Genomic DNA, 24,895 nt, shown 5'->3' on the forward strand with positions numbered 1-24,895 from the left:
CACACAGTTACTCTTCAATGAAAAGATTAATACCTCTACACCAGGGGCCTTCAAATTAGGGGGCGGGGCCTGCTAGGGGGGCCTCAAGGGATCCTGGGGGAAGAGATGGGGTGGCGGCAACAGGCTCTGGACAGAAAAAGCATTATGCAGATAACAGTGCTTTGTTTTCAGCAGAAACAAATGTATTACATTTTATAAAAGGTAACAGACCTTAACTGCAATGTTTAAATATGACGCGGCATAATGAAACATTGGCAATTTAATAGAATAATTGTGAAAAATTTTGAGGGAGGCCTGGTAATTTTTTTTTTTTTCTTGGGGGTTGGGGGGCTGCATTAAAAAGTTTGAAAACCACTGCTCTTCACACTTATAATGCATTAGAAGCACATGCATTTTGTAAACACACCAATTAGCTGGACACAGGCTGTATAAAACTAGGTATAAAAGTAATACGGTAGCTACCAGCCACTATGTAAACTATAAATAAAACTAACTAATTAGATGTCATCAATTGTCATTTAAGATGTCATATGAGATGTCGTCCGTGATGTTATCAGTTGTCATAGAACATGCCATGAGTGATGTAGTATGTGAGGTCATAAGCAGTGCATGGTGGGGGCACAAGTTATTGTTAGCTCGAACTGTAACTGGTGAATTTCTGGAGTTTTTTCTGTCATTATTTTTAGTCCAAAACATCAGTGCTGTCATTGACATATTAACCTAAATATAACGCTACTTTTTGTATGGTCAAAAGCTAATTGAGATAAGTGTTTTTATTAATCCTGTGTTGTTTCTAATGGTTTTTAGGTGATTGTAGGAAAAGGTTTGGGGAATATTTTCACTGTTTGATTCTATTTTGTATGAATGGCGCTTCCATGAGCCCCTGATGAAGGTCTAATTGCAAAGTTCAAAACACACATATATAAAGGGAAAAGGGCAACTGCTATTCAAAATATAAAAAAGAAAAAATATATATCTTCAATACTGATTTAAAAAAAGTTAGTCTCCAATGTATCATTGATGAATTGGCTCCAGTGCTGAGTTGACATTTTGTTTGCTGAAACGGAGAGGTTTTCACCCCTGTTTTTTTTTTTTTATGAATCCTATCATGATGTATTCAGCTGACACATGGATGCCTGTGAGGGTGAGCAGATGAACAGTTCTGATTTTCCTATGACTGTGCTGGCGTCCTGACACTGGTTACAAAAATGAACAAATGTCCCGATTTTGGCAGAGGGTCGGTTGAACACGCACATTTATCACTGTGCTCTGAAGGCTTACGTTCACACTGGCCCTCTCATTACACCACAGACGGAGTTTTTTGTTTAAAAGACTCTCCTGCTGTGCTGGCAGACTTAATTCAGGCAGCATATCAGGATTTAGTGGGGCGGGGGGGTGAATAAATATATATTGGAAAAGCATTTGACAAAGAAATATGACTAAATATTTGTAATGGTCAGTGCAGTGTCAACATTTAGTCCTATTTCTGTGTTGATGGCTGTCCCAGTTTTTCTGTTCTGAACATCTGATCACGATAGCCTGTGAAAGCCAAACTTTACAGTCCCACCTCTTATGGCTACTCTTTTGTTTATGGCCCACATACTCTCAAATGCAAGGTTCTTGCCATGCAGTTTTCCCCAGCCCTTTTACGATTTATGTTGTGCAAAGCATTTAGAATGTTATCTTCAGCGGACACACATTGTGTGCAGATAGGTACCCCCCTAACCACTATACTTAAACGGTTTCGCTGTTGTACTGCGTCCAAGCTCACATGGTACGGAGCTTGCCCACTCTGTGTAAAACCACAAATAAATTGCTGAATCATTTTTCCTGGTTGATTGCATGCATGCTTCGACTCGGAAGTACAGGTGCAATACGCATTATGCCCCCGGAAACTGTGGACTGATTCCCAGCTCATGCTGACAGGACGAACCCGTTTCTTAGTGGCTGTTTCTGATGAGTGTGCAGACATTTCATCCAAGCCTCTCCTTATTTCTGTTTTCCTTTTATAACTTCATCTGACAGTTCTAACCAACTATTTTTGAAAATCAGGACCTGCAGCCCCAGTGAAGAATTTTTTGTATGTTCTGCTTTTTTGGATTGACGGGGGATTTTAATCTCTTTCGTGTTTTACTTGCCCTCTTTGTAGACGGTGCGTGCTAAGCTCGCTTCATCTTGTTCTGCGCCAGAAGTCGGAACCATGTTGAACTTTCACTTTTATGGCAGACAGACGGCAGGTCTGCTCGTTTAGGACGACACAGTGCTGCACCAGGTTTGTCCTTGTAGGATGTCAGGAGGTCGTCCAGTCAGTCATTCGCAAACGTTACTTCTAGTACCTCTCGAGGCGTGTTGTCTGCTGGGATTCGAAGGTTTCCACTCAGTACAAATGTTTTAGTTTTCCTGAAGTCGTGGTACTTAGGAAGAATCTCATCTCCAGCGATTGTATTTTCCAGACTTGTGTTCCTGGATCCTATGTCCGCACTCTAGAATGTGAAGTTAGGCATGTGCAGCAGCTGTAATATGTGAAATTTGTGTGGTGCTCAGCTATGTAGATTTGAGCATTCAAACTTACACCATTCTTTAAAAACTTTGTGTAATGGCATTTTTATTTTGTTGCAATCGCACCCATATTTACACTGCACGTGTGATTGTATGTTTTTACCATGTGCACATATTTTTGTAGCCTAAACATTATTTCTTTCTAAAATGTCAATTTTTATGCCCATGCCATTTGCAGGATAATAAAAACATTCACAACTTGCTCTGAATCGCCAGCCAGCCAAAAACTTTAAACACTTTGTGCAACTGCTTTTTTGTGATTTACCTTTGCAAGCGTAAATATTAATTCTTTCAGATTTGTACATTTTTAGGCATAGCCTTTGCAGTACAACATAAGTAATTTCCCACCCAAAAAATAATTATGTCATGTTTTTTTCAGCATACCTCCGGTTTCATTTAGTTGAGACATGCGCGCACCATTCAGTAACTATGTACCACCCTCAGTGTTTCCAAAATGTGTAAGCCATATCCTGTTGTGGATACATTCTATTCCTATTCCTCTCTTCTCGTGTGCAAGCTTCACAGGTCTTGTGTCTATTACGTGAGGCGGCGCAACAGTTTCCACAAATGTTTCCTTTTAAAAACAAACGCTCTTCTGTTCATCACTTGTTTCTCGCCTTCGCTTGTCTTGCTTCCCCTGTTTTCCGCCCACCATCCTGCTTACTTTTTCACAATACTTTTATCTATCGCCTTCATGCACATAAAATATTTTTACAATTTACAAAAGAAAGTATTCAGGCTAATCAAGGCTGGCTTTAACTCTGGTGGCGCCCAGTGCGACAGTCTTCTTTGACTCCCCTACCCCATCACCACCTGCTCCTCCAAATTATCTCACTTCCACCTTTCAGCAGCCACTCCCCCTTATCTCTCCATAGTCTCTCTCTGACATACATTTCCGTTTTAGGTCGAGCGCGCAAGCGCTTTGACCTATTGTGAGTATTGTGGGCTTTTAACCATGCCCATCACTTTCATTCATTCCTGGGCTTGCCTTTCAAAAATCACTTGATGTCATTGGTAAATGCTTTTCATTTGTCCCACCTCGAGGCTGTTTTTGTCATGCCTTGCAGACTGCCCCTGTTACATGGATTATTGCACGATTGCTGATATACTTCAGCATAGGTGAACTATTTTATTTTTTCCGTTTATATCTCCCCTTCTAGCTGCATGGCTACCATGGCCTTCACAGCGCGAATAGAACTCAATCGGCTGTATTGGAGCACTGGTCACATTGTTCACAGTTACCTAATCAGAGTAATTTCTTGTTGCTCTCCCCTGCTTTATGTAAAACAGAAGTTCTCAAAGCAAAAGCTGCTCTCCCGGCACAGTGGGAGAGCCAGTATTCCAATATTCACTGCACTGGGGAAATTCGCCCCATAATGCTTTGTAAGGCATTACTTTTACAAAACATTTTTGCTCATAACTCGCCCTGTGGTCGTCCTAGGGCAATGGGACCACCTACAAAATGTTCAGCACGCCATGCTCTTTCTGTCTACATCATCTCTGGGTCCCCATACTAGGTTAGTGGGACCTCATAATAATAATAATAACCCCTCTCACCATTCATTGTCATTTTAAGCGCACTCATGGCTGGAATTTTGTTTTACAGCTGGTAATAGCTTGTGTTTTAAGGGCCTTGTTTGTAATATCATTGCTGTAGGCTTGCTACCCCTGAAAATATGTAATGCTCTATGCTCTTTGGGGGCTAAATATAGAGTTACACTGCATTATTTAATGCCATTTTCTTTTTGTGTGGTTATGCCCTCTAGGGGCTAACTCTATAGTTACATGACCATGTTTCTTACAAATGCTATTTTCATTGTGGTGTTCTCTAGGGGCTGTTCTAAGCATTACTTCATATCAACATACTAAAATATTCGTGGCACAGACACTTGCCCAATAATGCTTTGCAGGGCATTACTTTCACAAACCGTTTTGCTCAAAACTCAGCCTGTGGTAGTCCGAGGACAATGTGACCACCTTCAAAACATTGACCACAATGTGCTTTTTTTCTGTCTACGTAATCTCTGGGTCCCCACCCTGTTAGTTAGGACTCCAGAATAATAATCCCTACCACCATTCGTTATCTTTTTAAGCTCTCTCGTGGCTGGAACTTTTGTTTTACAGGTGGAAGAAGTTATATTTTATGGGCCATATTTGAAATGACATTGCAATACGCAATCTAGCCTTGAATATGTGTAATGCACTATGCCCTCAAGGGGCTAAGAATATGGTTACACTGCAGTCATTTCTCTGATTCTTTTTTCACATGGGTATGCTCTCTAAGGGCTGACTGTATGGTTACATGACCATGTTTCTTCCAAATCCTATTTTTATTGTGGTGTCTTCTAGGGGCGGTTCTGAGAATTTCAGTCAACACATTATAATATTCACGGCATGAAAACTCACCACATAATGCTTTGCAAGGCATTACTTTTACAAAACAGTTTTGCTCATAACTCAGCCTGTGGTGGTCTTAGGACAATGTAACCACCTTCAAAACACTCTTTCTGTCTACATCATCTCCGGGTCCCTACACTAAATTAATGGGAACCCCAAAATAATAACACCTCCTACCATTCAGTGTCTTTAAAGCTTTCTCGTGGCTAGAACTTTTGTTTTACAGCTGAGAGAAGTTTTATTTTAAATGCCTTGCTTATAAAAGCATTGCAGTAGGCCTGCTAGCCCTAAAACGCTCTCTAGGGGCTAAGTATACGGTTAGACTGCATTACTTTCTCCTGTTTTTTTTTCATAGCGTTATTTATGTCCTCAAGGGGCTAACAATATGGTTACATGACCATGCTTCTTACAAATTATATTTTTGTTATGGTGCCCTCTGGGGACTGTTTTGAGCATTACAGATTAATGCCAAAAGTTTATTTCTGTTAAGAGTTTATATAAGTGTATATGTTTTAATAACCTCTCCTTATTAAGGTTATGACCACGATTCTGGCCAGAGTAACGTACTTATTACACTATGACTGTTTGAACTGTTTTAATATGTTGGGGTGACCCTTCTAGTTTATTTCTCCTCTGTTGCTTTTTTGTGTCCTTTTTGGGGGTATTGTGTTAGCCAGCCAGCCAGCAACTCTGATGGTGGGGTGGTGAAAGTTGTATTCTATTGGAATTAGTGTGGCAGATTTAAATGAAGATGCTAAATGACAACATTTTCATTTTTGCAGCAGATAGAGGAAGAAGGTAAATGGAAGTGCTTTAGGTATATGCAGGGCCACTTGAATTATAAGGCAGAAAAAGACAAAATTATAAGGCAAGGTTGACCAATTTATGTGGCAAGAAAAGTCCAGCTATGAATTTACAATTGCAATAGCTTGAACTCAAGCAAAAGCGAGACCCATTGCATTGCAGATGCTTGTTTATAGTGTTCCTCCTAGTTCACTCACACTCAGTTCTGTGATCTGCATGGTACATATTATTTGCAGCAGGCACACTAACTCTCTGCGCTACTATAAGTCAAAACTGCCGCTAGACAAAATTCCGACTTCCTAGCAACAGGAACATTAATTACCAGTTAGCTTGACATTTTTACCGCTGGATGCGCAAGGAAGTTTGTGCTTTTAAACCCATAAGTTATTTTTAAACACTGCGCACCCCATCAAAGTCAGCGCTGAGGCTAATTAGGGCACTGGTTATTTATTTTCACACATTCGATAACTATTTTTATATTATCTTCATAACAGTCACCCAAGATACTGTTAGGGTGGCTTGGTTCCTGATCCACCTCACGTTCTTCCGACCTCACGAACCTCCTGCGCCTCCTCCTCCTCAAGTGTCGGTAAAGTCTCGGTCCGTGTTGTTGCAAGCCCTATGTAGAGTTGCCCTTTGTGACTTGGGGAAATCCTAGATTGCAATCACAACTGCCAGTATTGATGGCAAGGGCTGGTTTTAAAATTAGAGACACTTCAGGCTTTTGAAAGAGTGAGACCGGCACCCTTCACTTGAACATCACGGACTGCTTTTCTGTGCCTGGGTGCCCAGCCCGATGGATGGAATAGTAGGCCTTGTCACCATGTCTGGCATCTGGCTTAATCCTAAAATGGGCATAATTTCTTTTTGGATCACACCAGACTGTTTCCCTGCCTTTTCCTCTTTCCCATCATAATATCGCTGATGCTAGTCAGGCAACTCTGCAAGCACCAAACCTTTTTGATACAGTTCCTGCAGTCAGAATTAGATAAGATAGATTGTATAATTTAGCTATTTTGGCTGTACCAGCGGGGGATGCAGGTGTTTTGCAGATTTCATCCCTGCAGTGCCTCTGTGGCTTTAGTACCAATGTGTCATGCAGACATGAGAAGCCAGCATTGGCCATACCCGATAGGTCCTGCCTTTGGGACCTTAGAAGTGTTTAGCTATGCAGCACATTATCTATTACATCAGCCATTAAAGAACTCCAAGTTTGTGGTAAATTAATGGTGGGAAACATAATTAATATGCTTTTGAAAAAAACCAACAAATAAATGAATATGTAAACACATTAGTAATAATTGTTTTGTCATAAACTGATAGATACCTTGATTAATTCCCAGAAGGCATCGGACCAGGTGTTAGGTATGTTCAGATTTGCCTCAGTGTTACGACAACCTCACGCTGCATGGAAGGCACAGACATACCCATTTATCACCTATTACTTGCCAGTTGGACTTCCAAGCTTTGCCAGAACATCTATAGCACACAGAAGCCGCCTGTGCAGCACTTTGCCGAGTGCTTTAGCAAACCCATTCCATGGCTTTTGCAGCCTAGAGGTGGGATGAATTAATTTGAAAAATGGGCAGAGTTGGTTTTCCTTTCTCTGTGGGGATCCCACTGCCTTTTGTAAAGAAACTTGTCTTTATATAGCACATTTGTGCATTTTCTTGGCTTTGTAGTGCTGTGAAAAAGAGAGGTATTACTGAAGTGAGGTAACTGGTGAATGTCACGAGAGAGAGAATTGTATGGACTGTATTATGGACAGTTAATAGGTGCGTTCACTGAAGGTTCAACCACATGCTGTGAAAAGTGTACAATGGGCATGTTCACGTTTAGGCATCTGTGACGTACACTGGAATAACTAGGAATATTGAAGAGTGCGAGTGTTGCCTGAGCTTGCAGACAAGTGAGTATAGATACCCCTCTCCACATATAGCCCTTTATAGCAGTTTATAAATGTCGTTTTCTGGCAGATAAAGCAACTTTGACATACATGCATTATTTGATGCATCCAGGATCACACGGTATGGCAAAACTTGGCAGTGAGGATAAAAAGCTGTGTTTATCTATTTTACAGTTGACTAGTAATTGGGTCATATCATTTTCACATCCAGACTATTAAAGGTTAAACCACTGTGAGATTCCCCCTCTAAGCTTTTGCGGTGCAGCGCCTAAAGGCGATGCCTTTTGTTTCTGGTCACCCTTACTCATTGCCACAGTGCTTCACAATTGGTTGGTTTACACCTTTGATGTGTGTGCCTGGTAGTATGGTTGAACAAAGAGGGGAAGCTACCCAAAATACTCAAGAGTGGCAAACTGGTCTGCTGGAAACAAAGAGGCTGACCGATTCAGAAGAACGGCATTTCACTCGGCAAAACTGCAGCATGAAACCACTCCGAGCAGTAAACCCAGTGGCTGCTGCAGTTGTCCTATCGTCCGAGAAGAACTGTGTTCATGCCGAGATTTATCTCCGTTCTCAAGTTCAAGCGTAGATTAAGTGCTTTTTTTGCGTAAAAAACTCAACATGGCAAACTAGAATATAATTGAAAGTACGTCTAATAAAAAAATAATAAAAAAAAACACATATTACTAATCGAAAGCAACATATTAAGATTAAAATCCTGAACACCAGAGCAGTACGAAGGTTAAAAGAAAATGTCTAGGCAAAGCTTGATCGAAGAGGATGGCACCTCCTGATACGAGAGAACAGGGATGTACGCCTGAGCGCAGGTGGCTCTTAGCAATGGGCACGCGGGCAGCGTCAAGGTTACTCAGGCACCCGGGTGGTGGCTGCAGGCAAATTTTTGAGGAAAGTCCTAGGGCACTTCACACATGTGCTCCAGGAAATGAGCCTCGACTAAGCGTTGAAGGGACATGCCAGTGGTACAGCTGAGGCACAGCAAGTCTCCTGGTTCAATTTTGTCAGCCTTCACCTGCTTCTGCCTTCCGACTCCTGTCACTAGCAAGGTAACCAGTGGCCCTAGTGCAAACTGAGGTAATGTCCCCTCTCCCCTCTCGTGAACGATTTGGTAATAAAATAGAATCATAACTGGGAAGGACGAACATCAGTGTCAATGCACCTGATGCACGGCGGATACCTACGAACCTGATTCCTGTCATCGTAGTTACCTAAAACTGTCCTAGTTACCCCCAGTGACACGGCTGTATCACAAGTTGCTCCCAGGGCTATGGGAGAATCGGCGGGGTGTCAAACTAAAATGAAACCAAGGAGAGGGAGTAAACAGCTCTGTCTGGGCATAGTCTCTTTAAAGGTACATGTGCAACATACAGTGAGTTAAACAAAACTTGTCAATGCTGTGGATTCCATGACAGGATCCGGCTGTTTAAGGAGGACACACTAAAAGCGTGCACGGGTGGGTTGCCCAAAAGCACACACTGCGTGAGGTGCCCATAACCATACAATGCGTGAAGCAACCCAAGCCGTTGTGCACACTTTATATCCTGTAATGAGACCCACTAGGCTTCGAAACCCGATTTTGAGGTAACTGCAAATAAACACAAGCATCGCAGAATTGCATTGAATTCAGAAACCCCAGTAATCCTTCCTTCGTATAGCACCTATGCCGTCTGAGGGTAGCACACAGATGCGCCTTTAAAGATCACACGCCGCAACACAGACTACGGGGACTGAATTTGCCTTCGGGAGAGCACACACTGTAAACAAGCAGCACGTGCAGGCTGCTTTGGCTCTTTCTGCTTCACTGTCAGAGCAGCTCTTCGTGTTACACTGTATTCTGGTACCTGCAGTCCTGGGTTTTAGAGGATTATAAATCAAACCTACAATTTTCATAAATTAGATTTAAAAAATGATTGTGTTATTTATTCACCCTTGCATGGGACAGCTTCGGCGCCCAGTGCTGGCAGAGAGGCGCAGAGGCAAAGCTGCCCACCGGGACCCTCGCTCACTTCAAACCAGATTGGTCATTCTTTCCAGCAGTAGCATTCAAAATATGTTTGCAGTGGGTTCTCAGCCAGATCTCAGCTTTTCTTTCCAGGTGGATTACGATTTACAGGCAGGAGAGGCGGCGTCCGTGCTGGTGCTGGCACTGCTACAGGGTGACCAGATGTCCTGTATTTGCTCGGACAGTCCTGGTTTTCCAATGACTATCCTGGTATCCCGACACTGTTTCACATATACACAAATGTCCCGGTTTTGGGAACGGGTCGGGTGCGCACGCACATTTATCACTGTGCACTGTATTCACACTGGCCCTCTCATGACACTATTGACAGAGTATTGTTTAAAAAACTCTTCTGCTGTGGTGCCTGGCTTAATTCAGCCTTCACAGCAGGATTTAATGGGGACGAATAAACCCTTGCAGAGCCCATCACCCGAGGCCAGAATAAAAAAGCTCCCATTGCAACACAGAGCATGGCCAAAGGAGTCTTTAATTTTCATGCTACAGGGGCATGTGTTTTGGTAGCATGAAAATTAGACTTCCTTGGCCATGGTGTGATGTGTTCCGTGTGTGTGTGTGTGTGTGTGTATATATATATATATATATATATATATATATATATACACACACACTGCACTGAGCAGTGCCAACATTTAGTCCTATTTCAATGTCAAAGCCTGTCCCGGTTTTTTGTTCAGACCATCTGGTCACCCTACACTGCAGCAACCATACAAACTCAAGTGCGATCCCCAGGTCACACACACTATGGTGTGTTTGTAAATAAATAATGCCGTCAGCGGAGTGCAGCAAAGTAACCTGTGTTTCTCAAATGAAGAAAAAAAAGTGTTGTTGAAAACATCAGCTGTACGCATTTGCCTCGGAAAAGCAACAAACACAGCATTCCAAGCACCAGCTGAGGCAATCTAAAATAGTGCACAGTAAGTACATGCAATACTGAATATGTGGTTTATGTTGTTGAATGTGGATGTCGCAAAAAATATGTTGGCAGTACGATCCATAAGTTGAAAATTAGGTTTCTACAACATTTTAGGGCCATTAAAAATCATGACAGAACATATCCCCTGGCCAAACACTTTTGGGATATACACAATGGTGATTGCAGTAAGCTAACATTTTACGGCATCAAATTCATTAAAAGTAATTCTAGGGCAGGTGATAGAACATCTGAACTTAGACAAATGGAATCTAAGATGATCTTATTACTTGGTTCTGAATCGCCTTGGGGACATAATCTTGATGCTGAATTACATGTTCATTTATGACGCAGCATGGGAAATGCATATCAATTAGAAAATAGTGGAAAATGTTATTGATTTATGCATTAGTCAGCATTCATTGGATCTTGCAGAGTGTACAATATTTAGATTTGTCACCAATAAGTGGTGATTTGTATGATTTATGTCGCCTTGCAAATCACTGAACTGTATGTGTATATATTTGATTTCTATTTTGACTTCTTGAATTTTTTCTTCTTCATATATTATTAAGATAGTAGGTGAGGAGATGAATTTTCCATCATTGTTTCCCATATGTTATACTCACAATATTTATGTATAAGTGGTTTTGAAGGTTAGCACTTTGCACTTTAGTTAGCGGCCGTTTTGGTTTGATTTTATGCATATACTATAATTTTGAATGCAAGACGAAACATCAGTATATTTTGCCTCACTAAACAGTATTATTTTTTATATGTTAGAAATACCAGACACTATGATTGTTGAGGGTAAAATTTAGGATTTAAAAGACATATTACTCTCACACATGGTTTACAAAACATAATACAATCGTGTGAAAAAAGCCCCACATTATTAAAAAAAAATCCTTAGCAAAGTTTAACAATATAGCCAGATGATTTTAAAAATACCTACAGCACTTGACACTTTAGCATTTCTTTAAATCACCATCTTGGAAAGCAACAGTGATTTTATATATTTGTGATCTAATTGATGAGGAATGTTTATTTTTGATATTGATTTGTAAGATAATGATTTTTCAGGTGATATGTAAATACTTATTAACAACTAAACATCTTTATGGGTATTTAAAATAATATTTGATAGTATTTAAAAGTATTTAAAATATCGTAATATTTATATTTAAGAACAATTTTTAGGAATATTTAAAACTTTTTCTAAAATAGTTTAATTAACAATCAATATAATTGGTTAAAAACAAATAACGAGAACTTTTAAACATCAAATATGTTATGGCATTGAGTTAATGAAGATATGTGTTTTTTTGCTGGGGGCTTCTGACATTGGGTAGTGTTTTAATATAATTGAATTTGATTGTAATTTAATAGCTTTTGGTCTAGTTTATTGTTGACATCTACTACAACAAATGAAGGTGTTTATAATGATTACACGCTTTATTGGTGTCCAGATTAGAAAGAATAATATGTTATTTATTGTCAAGGCAGTGTTTTGCCCTGCATATGCAAGTACATTTGAAAGTATTTGCATGTTAAAAGATGGCTGCACCATTAGTTTGCACAAGCATAACATGGAAACAAATGATGGTTTTTAATTATGTATATAAGATGCAGTTTTTTTCGTCCAAGTTTGTCCTGTAGAAGGCGTTTGCCGAAACGCGTTGAAATTCTGTGCAGGAAACTGTGACTTAATCAAATGGAATAAAATTGATGGCATTCAATTTTTGAATACTTCTTTTGTCCTCACGAGTTGGAGACGATCAAGGGATCAGTGCAGCCGTTTGGTGGATATCGTTCCATCTGTTGTGGATTTTTATATATATATATATATATATATATATATATATATATATATATATATATATATATATATATATATATAGATACATACACACTGCACTGAGCAGTGCCAACATTTAGTCCTATTTCAAGGTCAAAGCCTGTCCCGTTTTTTTGTTCAGAACATATGGTCACCCTACACTGCAGCAACCATACAAACTCAAGTGCGATCCCCAGGTCACACACACTATGGTGTGTTTGTAAATAAATAATGCCGTCAGCGGAGTGCTGCAAAGTAACCTGTGTTTCTCAAATGAAGAAAAAAAAGTGTGGTTGAAAACATCAGCTGTACGCATTTGCCTCGGAAAAGCAACAAACACAGCATTCCAAGCACCAGCTGAGGCAATCTATAATAGTGCACAGTAACTAACTCAAATGACAAGCGAAATAAGACATGTAACAGGACCAGTAGCCATGGAAGGGAATGACACACCAAAAGGAAGGGCAAATGGCTGTGATTTACCAATGAAAACTAGGGAATTTAGAAAGGCACACAAACAAACTAATGAGAAGCTCTGGGCATGCTGAAAGCCCACAGAGGAGATACAGCATGTTGAGAGACAGGGCATGCATGCTGCCTAGTCCTCGACCTAATAAAAACAGAGGACGAGGATAAATAAGTGTGACAGGTACAGGAACAGAGCTGACTCCCCTTAGAGCACTATAAACCATAAAATATGCTGGCTGTTGTCTTCTGTAATCATACCTCCTTCACAGAGTTACATGATGGCATAAGCAGTGCGGATCATATATAGGCCTTTGGTACTGTCAGTGAGTCAGCAGCACGGGTATCATTTGGGGTGTTTCTGGAGCGAACAGGCAAGGAACTGCTACCACCTATTCAAGCTCTTTAATTCCGCCCCTTCTCTTGGGTTCAATTCTGAGTTGGACCATTAGCTGTTAGGATCCAAATCTTTTTCTTCACCAGCAGTACCCACCTTCTGCAACATCTGGATCACTCTTCAGAAACAGAGCAGGCATTCAGTAGTGGTTGACGATTTTCAGGTGTAAGACTAACACTTGCTTGCTGTGGACCCCACAACTTCATAATGATAATTGTATTGCATTACATGACTGCACAGGATGGATTGGACATATTAGAACTGCCCGGAACTCCTGGTGCAGATAAGCTTGAATTGTGTGACTGCTCGGCTGCTGCAGCCGCTGTCCCCTCTCAGTGACATAGGGAGGATGGGAGTAATTGTTCTGTGCTTGGCGTGTTCGTGGGTCATTGCATGGCTCCAGGGTGGGTTGTTATACTAGATATCTATGAATCCCTGCTCTCATCTTATCACTCCTAACTACCCATCATCATATGTCATGTCTCTCTCAATCTATCCTCCATTCCCACTCTGACTCATCCCAAATCCATTCTACTACTTTCATCTCCTAACTAACTCTGCCTAAGCTCTTCCCTCCACTTCCACATCTAACTCACCAAACCTCACTCTACTACCATGACCTCCCAAACAACCCTATTAAAATCTCCCTCATTTATCTCACCCTGCTACTATGATCTCCCTAACCCTTCCACAGACTCTTCCCTCCTCCATCCCCCTTTACTCATCCCAAGCCTTTGGGATGAGTAAATGAGGGATATACTCCCAATTAACACTTCTGGATTTCTTTCCTCCTCCACCCCTCCATTACTCCAGTCAGTCTAACTAACAAACTCTCATATCTGCAGCTCAAATTAACTCATAATAATACTAAAACTGTACTCCTATTTCCCGATACTAATCCATCACCAATTCTTGTTGGGTTCCGGAGTAGCGTGCTACTCGCCGAAAAACGCTTCAACGCCTCGTCAGGGGTAGTAAGCGCTATATAAATACTATTACAACACAATACAATTTATGTGTGTGTATATTCCTTTTCGGAACCCTATTTAGAACATTTTTGTATCAAAAGTTGGTGTGGTTATGGAACTTCTTAAAAAATATCTTGTATCTAATAATTAGCCCTTTGGGAGTATATAATTTCTTTACAAGTGTAACCCTTGATCATCCGAGACCAAAGAAGAAACAACGGACGAGCCTATGAGCCTTAACAGTAGCTAATCACAGAAAAGTAATTAAATTCCAGTTTAAAAAATATATAATTTTTTTCACACTGTTATAAAACGTTACTGCAAACTCCAGTGTTATTGAGTAGCGAATGTGTTTAATTATTTTAAGCGCAATTTGTCCGATGAATGTAGATATCTGTCATGGAAGAATAAACCGCGTCTGTCTGTCTGTGCACACACTTTAAGACTTGGTCTGCATCGCGCCATCACAAGGTTTCCCATTGTGCCGTTTGTGCTGCTGTGTGGTCTGCTTTCCATGTGCACTAATCTTGTGTTCTAGGTCTGCATTCTGACAGACATCCTTGGTCCACTTTGCTTCTTTCGGTGCTCCATGTTTCTCCACAGCATTCTCTCGTCATTGATATATCCTTAACACTTGCTCGCTATTGAGGCATAGGTATTCTTTATCTTCCATACCGTTACTTACCAGGGGAAAAACACTGACCCCACCATTTCATTCCTTGCCATTTCATTCCCCTTTCCTTCTACCCTTCCTCCTCGGCCAGCATCTTAGCCCCTCTCCTGGGGACCATTGTGCGCATTTTGACTTTGAGTTAAAGCTTACCCACTTGTCCATAATCGCGGCAACAGTTGCCCTTTCCATCCAGACGGCGAATCCTCCACTAACAGGGATTCCAGTGGGACAGGACACCACTCGGCTCCTTTGCGTAAAGAAATGTTTCAGTTGCGATAGTCGCATCCTCAGCTTCAATCAAAACATTCTTCTCCCTCTTGATAAAGTCATCAACCTTTATATAGAGATGCTGTCCACTGTGCCCCAATTAACCCTTCATGCCTGCCAATTTTAAAACAACATAACTGACATCTGGCCCTTTTCAAATTCCTAATCCTATCCTTTAAGGCTTCTCATGTCTGAATTTCACCATCATCTACTCTCAAACCCAAAACAAAGTTCCACCTCCCAGCATCTTTTGCTATTGCCAACAAACCATGCACTAACCCTCAAAATATTTAAATTCTTTGTAGTTGAAGCTGCAATGGAAAGCCCTTTACTGAGTGACCCTTAGACACAGCCTCCTGACATGGACAATAGGTATTATTTAAGTCTCTTGTGGTCTGTTTGAAACCTCCCATTCTAAACTCTGGTTTCCTCCTCCAGATCAAGTGTACCCAACACACCCTGTCTTACTTTCATGTGCAGTCCATCTGATTGATGTACAGAATGCCTGCTAACTACAAGAAATAAATGTATACAAATAAATATTTATTTTTTTTGTCTTCAGCGTGCCTCGAATCCCCTGGGCCTTTGCTATGACGGAGATGTGTGGTGTCGTTCTCTGCTACATTTGGCTCCTGGTTCTCCTCCTGCACAAGCACAGGTACAGAGAATGGGTATGATTTCTGCTGTCTTCTCTGGGAAGCATCAGTTGGACCTTTGCTTAGCAGGGTGTTTTTGTTTGATCCCGAGCTTAATTCGAAATACCTCACTCTTAAACTACTTTTCTGCATTTCTACCACACCTGGCCCTGCCACCCTCCCCAATCCTGAAAAGCGTTTCACTCAGTTTGAATGTTTCCATCCTGTGTGGGCTTTAGGGTCGGGCACTTAATGGGGCCGTGGGCTTGAAGCATTCTGTGGGGCAGTGGTCTGGAAGAATTCTATGTGGGTCGTTGGATTGGAGCATTATCAGTTAGTGTAGCCCTTTGAAGAACTATTTATTACAAAGCCACCTCAGTAGAAATCCCAATCACATTCTTTCTTACTATACTGGTCATTACTGTATCATCTTTATACTGTAGTGACTAGCATTCAATTAACATACTAAATTATACGATGGCAAAGGTGTGTCAAACTATTAGTTCTTTGAAGAGAACCACTAGCACTTCTTTAACGTTGTCTTTAAATCCCATTCAGATTTCGACCTATTCTTGGCCACGATGAACATTCACAATTTGCCTTCACATTTTAACTTACAATGTTCCAAGCATACCCAAATCAGCACAATTAATGATACTGTAGTTGCTTGATGTGGATGTTAAATGCACTGTCCTTTCTTTATTACATACCCTGGAGCTACAAATACATTTCACACCGTTTTCCAACTGTGTAGGTTATTTACCAATACTTTCAAACGTACTGCTCGAAAGTCTTGTGAACATATCTATAAGAGATTGCGAGAAGCTGTTAAAAAGTGAAAAGAGCATGGTTTGACGTTGCTGCTGCAGCTGTTAAAACTGCTAAGGCCCACCACTGCCTGCAAAGAATTGACGAAACCAATAGAATGGCTTTTCGAAGTGTAAAGTTGAGATGTGCTGATTCGGAAGCTGTGGCTATCTGCTTGTAACATTACAGCACATTTCTAAAACCCACCTAGATGTGACAATTGCATCACATGGAGTTTGGCGAACATTGTCCTAGGATTTCGTAATTATTTTCGGCTTACAAAGGCTTTTTAAGCACATTTTAACCTGGAATTCTCCATATAACGCATTAAAAGTGAAACGGATCAAAACTGTTCAACCAATTTCGTCAGATTCGACATGCTCCAAGCAATCACTCACACCATAGATGGGTTCACTTAAAAAAACAGAATCTAGTCGTATCTCCTCTCTGTCTGTAAAATAGACGTGTCCAGATGTTCCTCACACATCGAAGGCCAGCCCTTGTTATATTCTTATGCAGAGACCTGGCTTTTGGCATGGGCGAGCTGGGCCCAAGCACAGAGCGCCAATGTTCAGAGGAGCTTACGGAGCCGCCTGCAATAAAGTCATGGAGACCGCAGTGTCCCTCTCCCCTGGTTCTAGCGATTCAGTGTAAAGTGCATTTAATTTTTTCAGCGTGCCACAGGGTGCCGGTTTCAAACACCCCTTCCTTGCCCACTCATCTTCCTTTCACCCCTTGTTGCCACACGCCAGCAAACCCCCTCTACCCCCCCCCCCAAAAAAAAATAGAATCAAACACCTTGGCTCTAGCACGACAGAGCTACGGTGTGAGAGAATCAGGTGAGCTAAGTTAGGGGCGGACATGTTTCTGTTCTGAAGCCGGTCACTGCTCGGATGTAATCAGCCAGCGACTGACCCGTGAACACAAAAATGGCACATTGCTGCCTCATTGTATTTACCAGCAACAAGGGCGCCAAATGTATTACCACCCAGGACACCATTCTAACGAAGGTCAACTCTGCTTATGCGCGATTGTGGCACAGCTCGCCTAAAGCAACAGACGCACTACTGCTCCACAATACACATCGGTGGCACATTCCACTATTCACTCGTGCACATCACTCGCCTAGTTAGACACGCCCCATTTCACATGGACCAAATGCACGTCTGAACAACTTCCACACATTGGCGCATGTGCACCTCTCTGAAACTAACACAGGCCCCGATTGAACCTGTTTACCTTTTATTTAGAAGACAACTGTACAGTACTTGACATTTATGAATGCATGTACATCACAGAAAACTAAGATGAGCACCCAGAATAGAGGCAAATTCTAGACAGTAACTTTAAAAATTCAGGACAAAAGATTGAAATTCAGTTCAGAACTTCAGGTCAAAAAGCCAGTCTTACAGACACACCTGAGGAGATCACACACTAATATAAAAGTAAGTAGATGGCCGACACATGTGCAGCTCAAAATAAGTTTATCTTTTTTTCGTTCGTATAATACATAGCAGTAGCGAGAGAACATTCACATGTAGCTTGACCTAACTAAGGTAAAAAAAAAAATAGCTAGCTGCACACACAGCAGAACGGAACAGCTTCATGCACATTACCTAAAAGAGTGCATGTCTCAGTATGAGGAAAGGGATGCCATCCTTGCCAGCTTTTCCGATGCATTCTACAGGCAAAACAACTGATTTCAGGGATGTGTAGGCTGGAAGATCAAGCCATTAAAGTTACTATTGCTCCCCTGCCAGTTTGTATTAGCTGCAGTTGCCTATAAAGCCGGCTTCCCTTAAAAATAAACTTCAGTCAATAGTACAGGGTTTTAAAATGTTCTTGCGTTCTTTTATTGAAGCAATCAAAAGCCCAATCATGCGTAAGTCGATAAGTTTAGGCAAGTTAAGTAGACAGAATAGACTATACTGTGCTTTCACTGTGATCTATGAGTGAAATTTATTATTATTCTCAAATACCATTAAAACTCTGGAGTTTTGTGTGCTAACACTGGCTGCCTATTTTTTTCAGAATAATTTGCTTGCAGTTATAGTGCCATCATAATTCACTATTCATCTGGTCATTTTTTTATTACATATTTCCAGGCTGTGACACAAGGTTGTGCACTTGGAACTCACATGCTTGAATCATCCCCGTCGTTGAGGTGGGAGTCCTACAGTATATTCTAAACAAGTGGAAGTAATTAGCTTAGCTTACAATGGCAAAATACATTTACTTTACTACCTTATCCACATCTTTTATACAGAACCAAACTTCAGCCGATCGGGCGACAGTACCTTTTAGAACATTCCCAGCAGAGGTGTCTGGATACTTCCCCTGATGCTGGCATGCTTTCTCCCCCTACTGTGGCTACAGAGGAAGGGGTGTCCTTTGTGATGATGATGCGATAGCTGCGTAGGTCCTCTACCTTCAGTTGCCCTTGGTGGCAGTCAAAACTAATGTCTTGATGGAGGTGCTTCATCCGGGAGTCTCCCCATCTGAACTGATCCTCCCTTTCATATGAAGCACACATAGAATTCCCTTTGGCTACCTGGTCCAAACCCAGCAGAAGAGCTCCTGTATATGCTTGGATATCTGTCCTAAGGTAAGGAATCTGCAGCTAGAAGTCTCTATCAGATGAGCAAGTGACTTAGCTTTGGTAATGCCTTATCTGGAAGAGACTTTATCTAGCTGCAGATTCCTTACCAGCCCAACCATCCTACCCACTCTGTGAACAGATTTCAAGGGAGACAGCGCTGTATCCCTTTCAGGGCCCTAGTTATTCACAACAGTAGTCCGTGTTCTTTGCTCCACGCTTCAGGCATGGAAAGTCATGAAAAGAAACTGACAACAGCACCCCTAGGTGGCATCTATATAGGTGCCACGGACATCACTTCTGGTGCTGACGAGGCCAAATACACACAGAGCTGATCAGTGCTACCTACTGATGCGCAAGGGGACTGCTCACAATAAATCTTCCGGATCCAGTCTGACCCTTGGGATAATTCTAAGGTAAGGAATCTGCAGCTAGTTATAGTCTCTGTTAGATAAGGCTTTATTGAGGATTAATAACTTTTGTCTGTCTGGGAAGGTGTTTAAGGGGCGTGAGATGGGTACCGTGAAATGGCACGCACGGTTTGTGAAGTATGCTCTTTCCCTTGTCACACAAGTAAAGTCATGGAGGGAGACGGAGGTGAAGCCTGCAGCCTGTGGCAGTAGTGACAAACATCGCAACTTACGTATTACAACTTATTACAAGCAATGCGTAATGTCGCTCTTTTAATTATACACGCTTGACATATGTAATAAGAAAATTAAGACCAGGAGTTTACATCCTTTTTAGTGTCTCCCACATAAAACGAAGTTAAGTGGCTCCTAATGTGATATGTAGAAATAATGCTTCAGTTACAAAATCGAAAAGTTAATAATACTGTTTCGAGTGAAGAAATATTCGTACAAAATTTTGGGGAGGAGGGGATCTTGTAGGTTCATTTTACACCTTGCTTGGGCACACACACTTCAGCTTAGCTTTGACCTGCGGCCTGTGCCCTTTCACCTACATATGTGCTCTGATTTAATTTATTCAGTTTTATTCCTTTACAGTTAGCCTGCTTCTCAGCAGGGATGTTTATTTTTCTAATCAGCTGGGATTCTGCGTTATTTCTGTGCAGGACGTTTCACCATGTTTCTCTGTCCAAGGCTGACAAGAACAGTACATGATAATCCAGCTATCATTGTCACCCCAAGAGTCATGTAAACAGCCTGACACTTAGGCGCATGCCCTCGTCGGGCCTATTTCACGGGACAGAAATATGTTACCTATAAAAACACTGTACAGGACAAGAGTCAACAGGGAGGTCATTCCGACCAGGATATCCATCCACCCTGCATGGTATTTCACCGCTGATCTCAGCCCTGTCTCTACAACCAGCCAAGGAGACAGAGGCCAGTCCCCTATCTTCCAGGTAATGGGGGTGGGTACTCCTCTCATGGACTAAGTATAGACAGATTGGGATATCCTCGCTATGCTCTCGTTTGGGAGTTAGGGTTTAGGTAGAATTCACCTATGTATGTTATTCCAATATTCTGGGGTTGTTTTCTTTTTCTTACTGTTCACAACAATCCTAATCCTATTATGTCACATTGCCCTAATAATTGCAGCTCGTATTTTTTTATCATAGATTGCAGTCTTTTCAATAAATGTATTGAACACCATCCTGCATCTTTTCTTTGGCCTACGTGTGTATATGAGACCTTTGCTAACGAGAGAAAGGGATGAGATTTGTCGACCACGATTTTCCCTGAGAAGTCACTGAGTGTCATGCGTCAGGCTGCCACAAATCATCTTTTCTTCTGTGTTTGGGTGAGGTGCTGCTAGCTAGCCAAAAGGGTTGGGCTGACAGCTGACAAAACTGTGTGGGATTGACTCGGTCACCCACAAACTATGGTGCTGCAGCCCCGAACCCAGCAGCGTTGTTCCACTAACGAGATTTCTACTGCAGTGAGATCTTGTACTCGTAGACCTGTCCACCCCCTTACCCAAGTCCAATGTTGGTGTGGCCTTTTCCTTTTCTAAGCTCAATCTGTTGCATCATTATCTAGGTATCTTCTTCCAGTGATCACATACCCTTTGAAACCACTGCCTTTTTCCTGCGATCCACGCTCCATCCAGCTTTAATAACCTTTCTCTTTTTACAGTGAAACTCTTTGCTGTCCTTGTTGAAAACCAGGCTTGTTTGCCTAAAAAAAAAAAGAGAATCTTAAAATGTGTGAAGTTCAGAAACTAACTGAAGTACGAAATCGTTTTTATGACCCTTGTTTTGTGGCCCTGCTTCGGGACAACCCCTACGCAGTCCTAGTCCGGTAAAAACAGGGCAAAAGCGCTATGCAGTTATGCACACTTTTTTCTTTTTAGCAGATACAATTCTTATTGTTTTAATTATTTTAAATCTGCAATAAATGACGATTACTTTTTCTTGTTACTGTAGTATTTCCTAATTTTTTAAAAGTAAGTACTCTGTTCCTCTTTAACCAAGCACACATCTGTATGAATGTGAACAGGACGTATGTTTGGAACAAATACTTGTACAGGATGCTCCATAACTGCCTACTTAGTCAGGGTCATTCACTTTAAAATAAATTGAAGAAATGGATTATACAAGTACGTATTTTTACCTAGAGTAGTTAAGATTACAGCGTATGCATACTACAAGACTTTTAAAAAAAAATAGCTCATACACTTACTAAAATATGTTCGGTTGTTTTAGAGTAAGCCTGTCAACTTTAAATCCAAAGCATTATTGGCCCTAAAAAATCATCAGCGCAAGTTTGTACAACGTATAAAATGACACAGTGCATTGTTCATAGTTGAGTTAAGGTTAAAAGCATCTTGAGCAATGTATTCCAATACTTATGTGGCTTTTTAAGTTTAAAGTCTGTCCTATTGGCAACTTTAGCTGTTTGTTGCAGTGGACCTGTTGTTTCTAATACATTGAAATATAGACTTATAACGGGTTTTGGGTCAGCCCCTTACTCTTGATGGTTTTCTAGCCATTCTCATTTCCCTGGTTCTTGTTCTTTGGCTTTCCTCCCCATTCTTTCTTTGGAGCAGTTCTTCTACCATGTTTTGCTGGTTGACTTGTGTCCTTCCACTACTTACATTTTAGAAACTGAGTTTTTCTTTTCTTTTAGCACTCCTTAGGGGAGAGGCTTTGTTCTTGCTGTCAACCTCACTGCCCCCATACTCTCCACGCTTAAAAAACAAAACAAAAAAAAAAGGTGCAGGTCATTTGCTGGGAAGGTGCCATGGTTTGTGTTGCTTTCCCAGGTCAAGCCTAGAACACATCTTCTGAATGTTTTACATAGTGAATTTTCTTCTTTCCTCTTTCTCCAGGTCCATCCTCTTGCGCCGCTTGTGCAGTCTGATGGGAACAGTGTTCATGCTGCGATGTGTCACCATGTTTGTGACCTCCCTCTCTGTGCCCGGACAGCATCTTCAGTGCTCAGGAAAGGTATCAAAATAATGCCTATGGATTTCAAATATTTGTGTATCATCTTGGCTCAAAAATGTCAGAAAATATATATTGTTTTCCTACGAGCACGGATTGAAGTCTGGATTCATTTTTTAGCTGCTGCCTCTATCATATGTACGAATAATATAGAAAGTCTTCATATAAGAGTTATCCGATCCGATGGCTATTGTAGTCCTCATAAAGTCATCAGACGTAGAGCCAAAAATGAGAGATGACCAATTGAAACCAACATCTTAGGATTGCCGCCTGACAACCATATTGCAGATTCACCACTCAAAGCCCACGCCTCTGTGATATAATCAGTGATTTAGCAATGTATTTGTCTGCTCCCAATCAACAATTAAAAAGAGCCCAGAACTCTGGTTCCTTCCTGCTTACACTCTTTGATTCCAACCGAAATTGGCTGTTGACTACAATTGGGCCCCATAGTTTTTTTCTCAAATCTTATGTTTTACCATAAAATAAGCCCTCTTCCTGTGAGAGATAACTATTCTGTTGCATAATCCACCAAACCAGAAATCAAAAGTATTCTGCATTCTAGCCAGAAACCATCTAGACCCTGTCAGGGACAAACATGCAAGTCATTTGCTCTGGAAGCTCACATTTGGGGCATAGAATCACATTGCCTTGATAAGGACTGGAGAACTTCACAGGAGTCTAGTATATGCTAGGGAGAGTAAAAGAAAAATATATTATTCCCAAGTATAGCCGGCCTGGTGGTTTTATATAGCATATTCATAAATACTTGCCATTCATCTTGATGTCCCTGTGATGGCAAAAAGCCTTTCCATGCTTGTCTCTTGCAGAATGTTGTACCATCTGACCACTTTTTTCTTGATGGTATTTCGCTATCTAAATTCAACCTCAGAACCAGATTTTCACCCTGGGTTCATCGTCACGTGTATGGAGGTTGAGTATTTAAATCTAGACAAATGACCAGATGTATTGAATAGAAAGACTAACAAGTTATCCCACCTCGCAAATAACAAGCGTCACTAGAAATGCATTCTAGAAGTCCGAAGGTGAAGGATAAACACTATTGGTTCCCTCGAGAATGTCGTATTAGCTGCTACTTACTTTATTATAGGATTCCCATTAATTTCCTTACCGTAAAATGCATTTTGATGGCGGTCAATAAAACTTTCAGGTGCATCTTCCTGAAGTTCTGAGGACAGAGAACATGTAGGAAATCCTCCATAGAGCAAGATCCTCACACGATGCAGAGGAGCAGATCCCGATGAGGCTTATCCGAGGATATCACTAAATAGGAATTCCATTTGATTGTCTGGTTTAAATATGTCTCTCCGTGTAACATTAATCATTCTTATTTATATAGGGTGCTAGACAGTCCTTTTTCTATGTCTGCTTTCTCAAGTATTTTTTCAATGTCGTTGGTAACGTTATGGTTTTATGTTTTTTGTTTCTGCCATGTCCTAAAACTATTATCACCTTTTTTTTAATTTTTTTAGAAAGATCCAAAGTTGTGTGAAGCCATTGACATTTGGCCATGATTTCGGATGAATTGCTGTAAATTAAGGACTTTTGCTTTTGAATGCTGAGAGTTTTCTACAGTGTTTAGGAATCATTTGGCATCAATTGAGTTAACAGGTTGCTTGCCCGGTTTCCTGCTTCTCAAGGGCTAAGCATCTCATCTCCTTTTTAATTTTCATAAACCACACCTTGCTTGAAAACTTTGTGTATGGTGATGTTTCCCATTGCATACAGAGATCCAGGGATTAAGCATTGTGTGCAGGCTTTATGTGAAGTGCTACAGAAATACTGAGAACCATTTGTGTTGCATCCATTCTGGAGATTTGCAGGAGAGATGTGGCCAGTGATTTCTAGGACTAGAACGTCATAGTACCCTTTGATGAAGGCATTCATGAAGATTTCACACCCATCACCATTTTCATGCCATTTGTACTTGTTTGTGTTTGCATGAATGAAGCTGTCTTGACATTCACTAATGCTGTATCTGTGGTTATTCTCTCTTCAGCTGTATGACAACATGTGGGCGAAGCTTCAGCGGGCTTTTGCCATTTGGAGTGGCTTTGGGATGACCCTGACTGGAGTACACACTTGTGGAGATTACATGTTCAGTGGCCATACAGTCGTCCTAACAATGCTGAACTTTTTTGTCACTGAATGTAAGTCTTTAGTAATTTGGAGCTCCTCATTGGTACAGTTTGATGACAAA

At 41.1% G+C, this 24,895-nt stretch overlaps 1 protein-coding gene across 3 annotated transcripts in view; it reads left to right on the forward strand.

The window, feature by feature from the left end:
* SAMD8 (sterile alpha motif domain containing 8) overlaps window positions 1–24,895 on the forward strand; it is a 207,374-nt gene that overhangs the window by 173,842 nt on the left and 8,637 nt on the right. For all 3 annotated transcript variants that reach the window (XM_069240866.1, XM_069240867.1, XM_069240868.1), the window contains exons 3-5: window positions 15,787–15,882; window positions 22,560–22,677; window positions 24,695–24,845. In XM_069240866.1, the coding sequence (XP_069096967.1) occupies window positions 15,787–15,882; window positions 22,560–22,677; window positions 24,695–24,845 (365 nt within the window). The remainder of the gene's footprint in view (window positions 1–15,786; window positions 15,883–22,559; window positions 22,678–24,694; window positions 24,846–24,895) is intronic.

The sequence above is a fragment of the Pleurodeles waltl genome, chromosome 6, assembly GCF_031143425.1.
Source record: "Pleurodeles waltl isolate 20211129_DDA chromosome 6, aPleWal1.hap1.20221129, whole genome shotgun sequence".
In the NCBI taxonomy this organism is placed as follows: Eukaryota; Metazoa; Chordata; class Amphibia; order Caudata; family Salamandridae; genus Pleurodeles; species Pleurodeles waltl.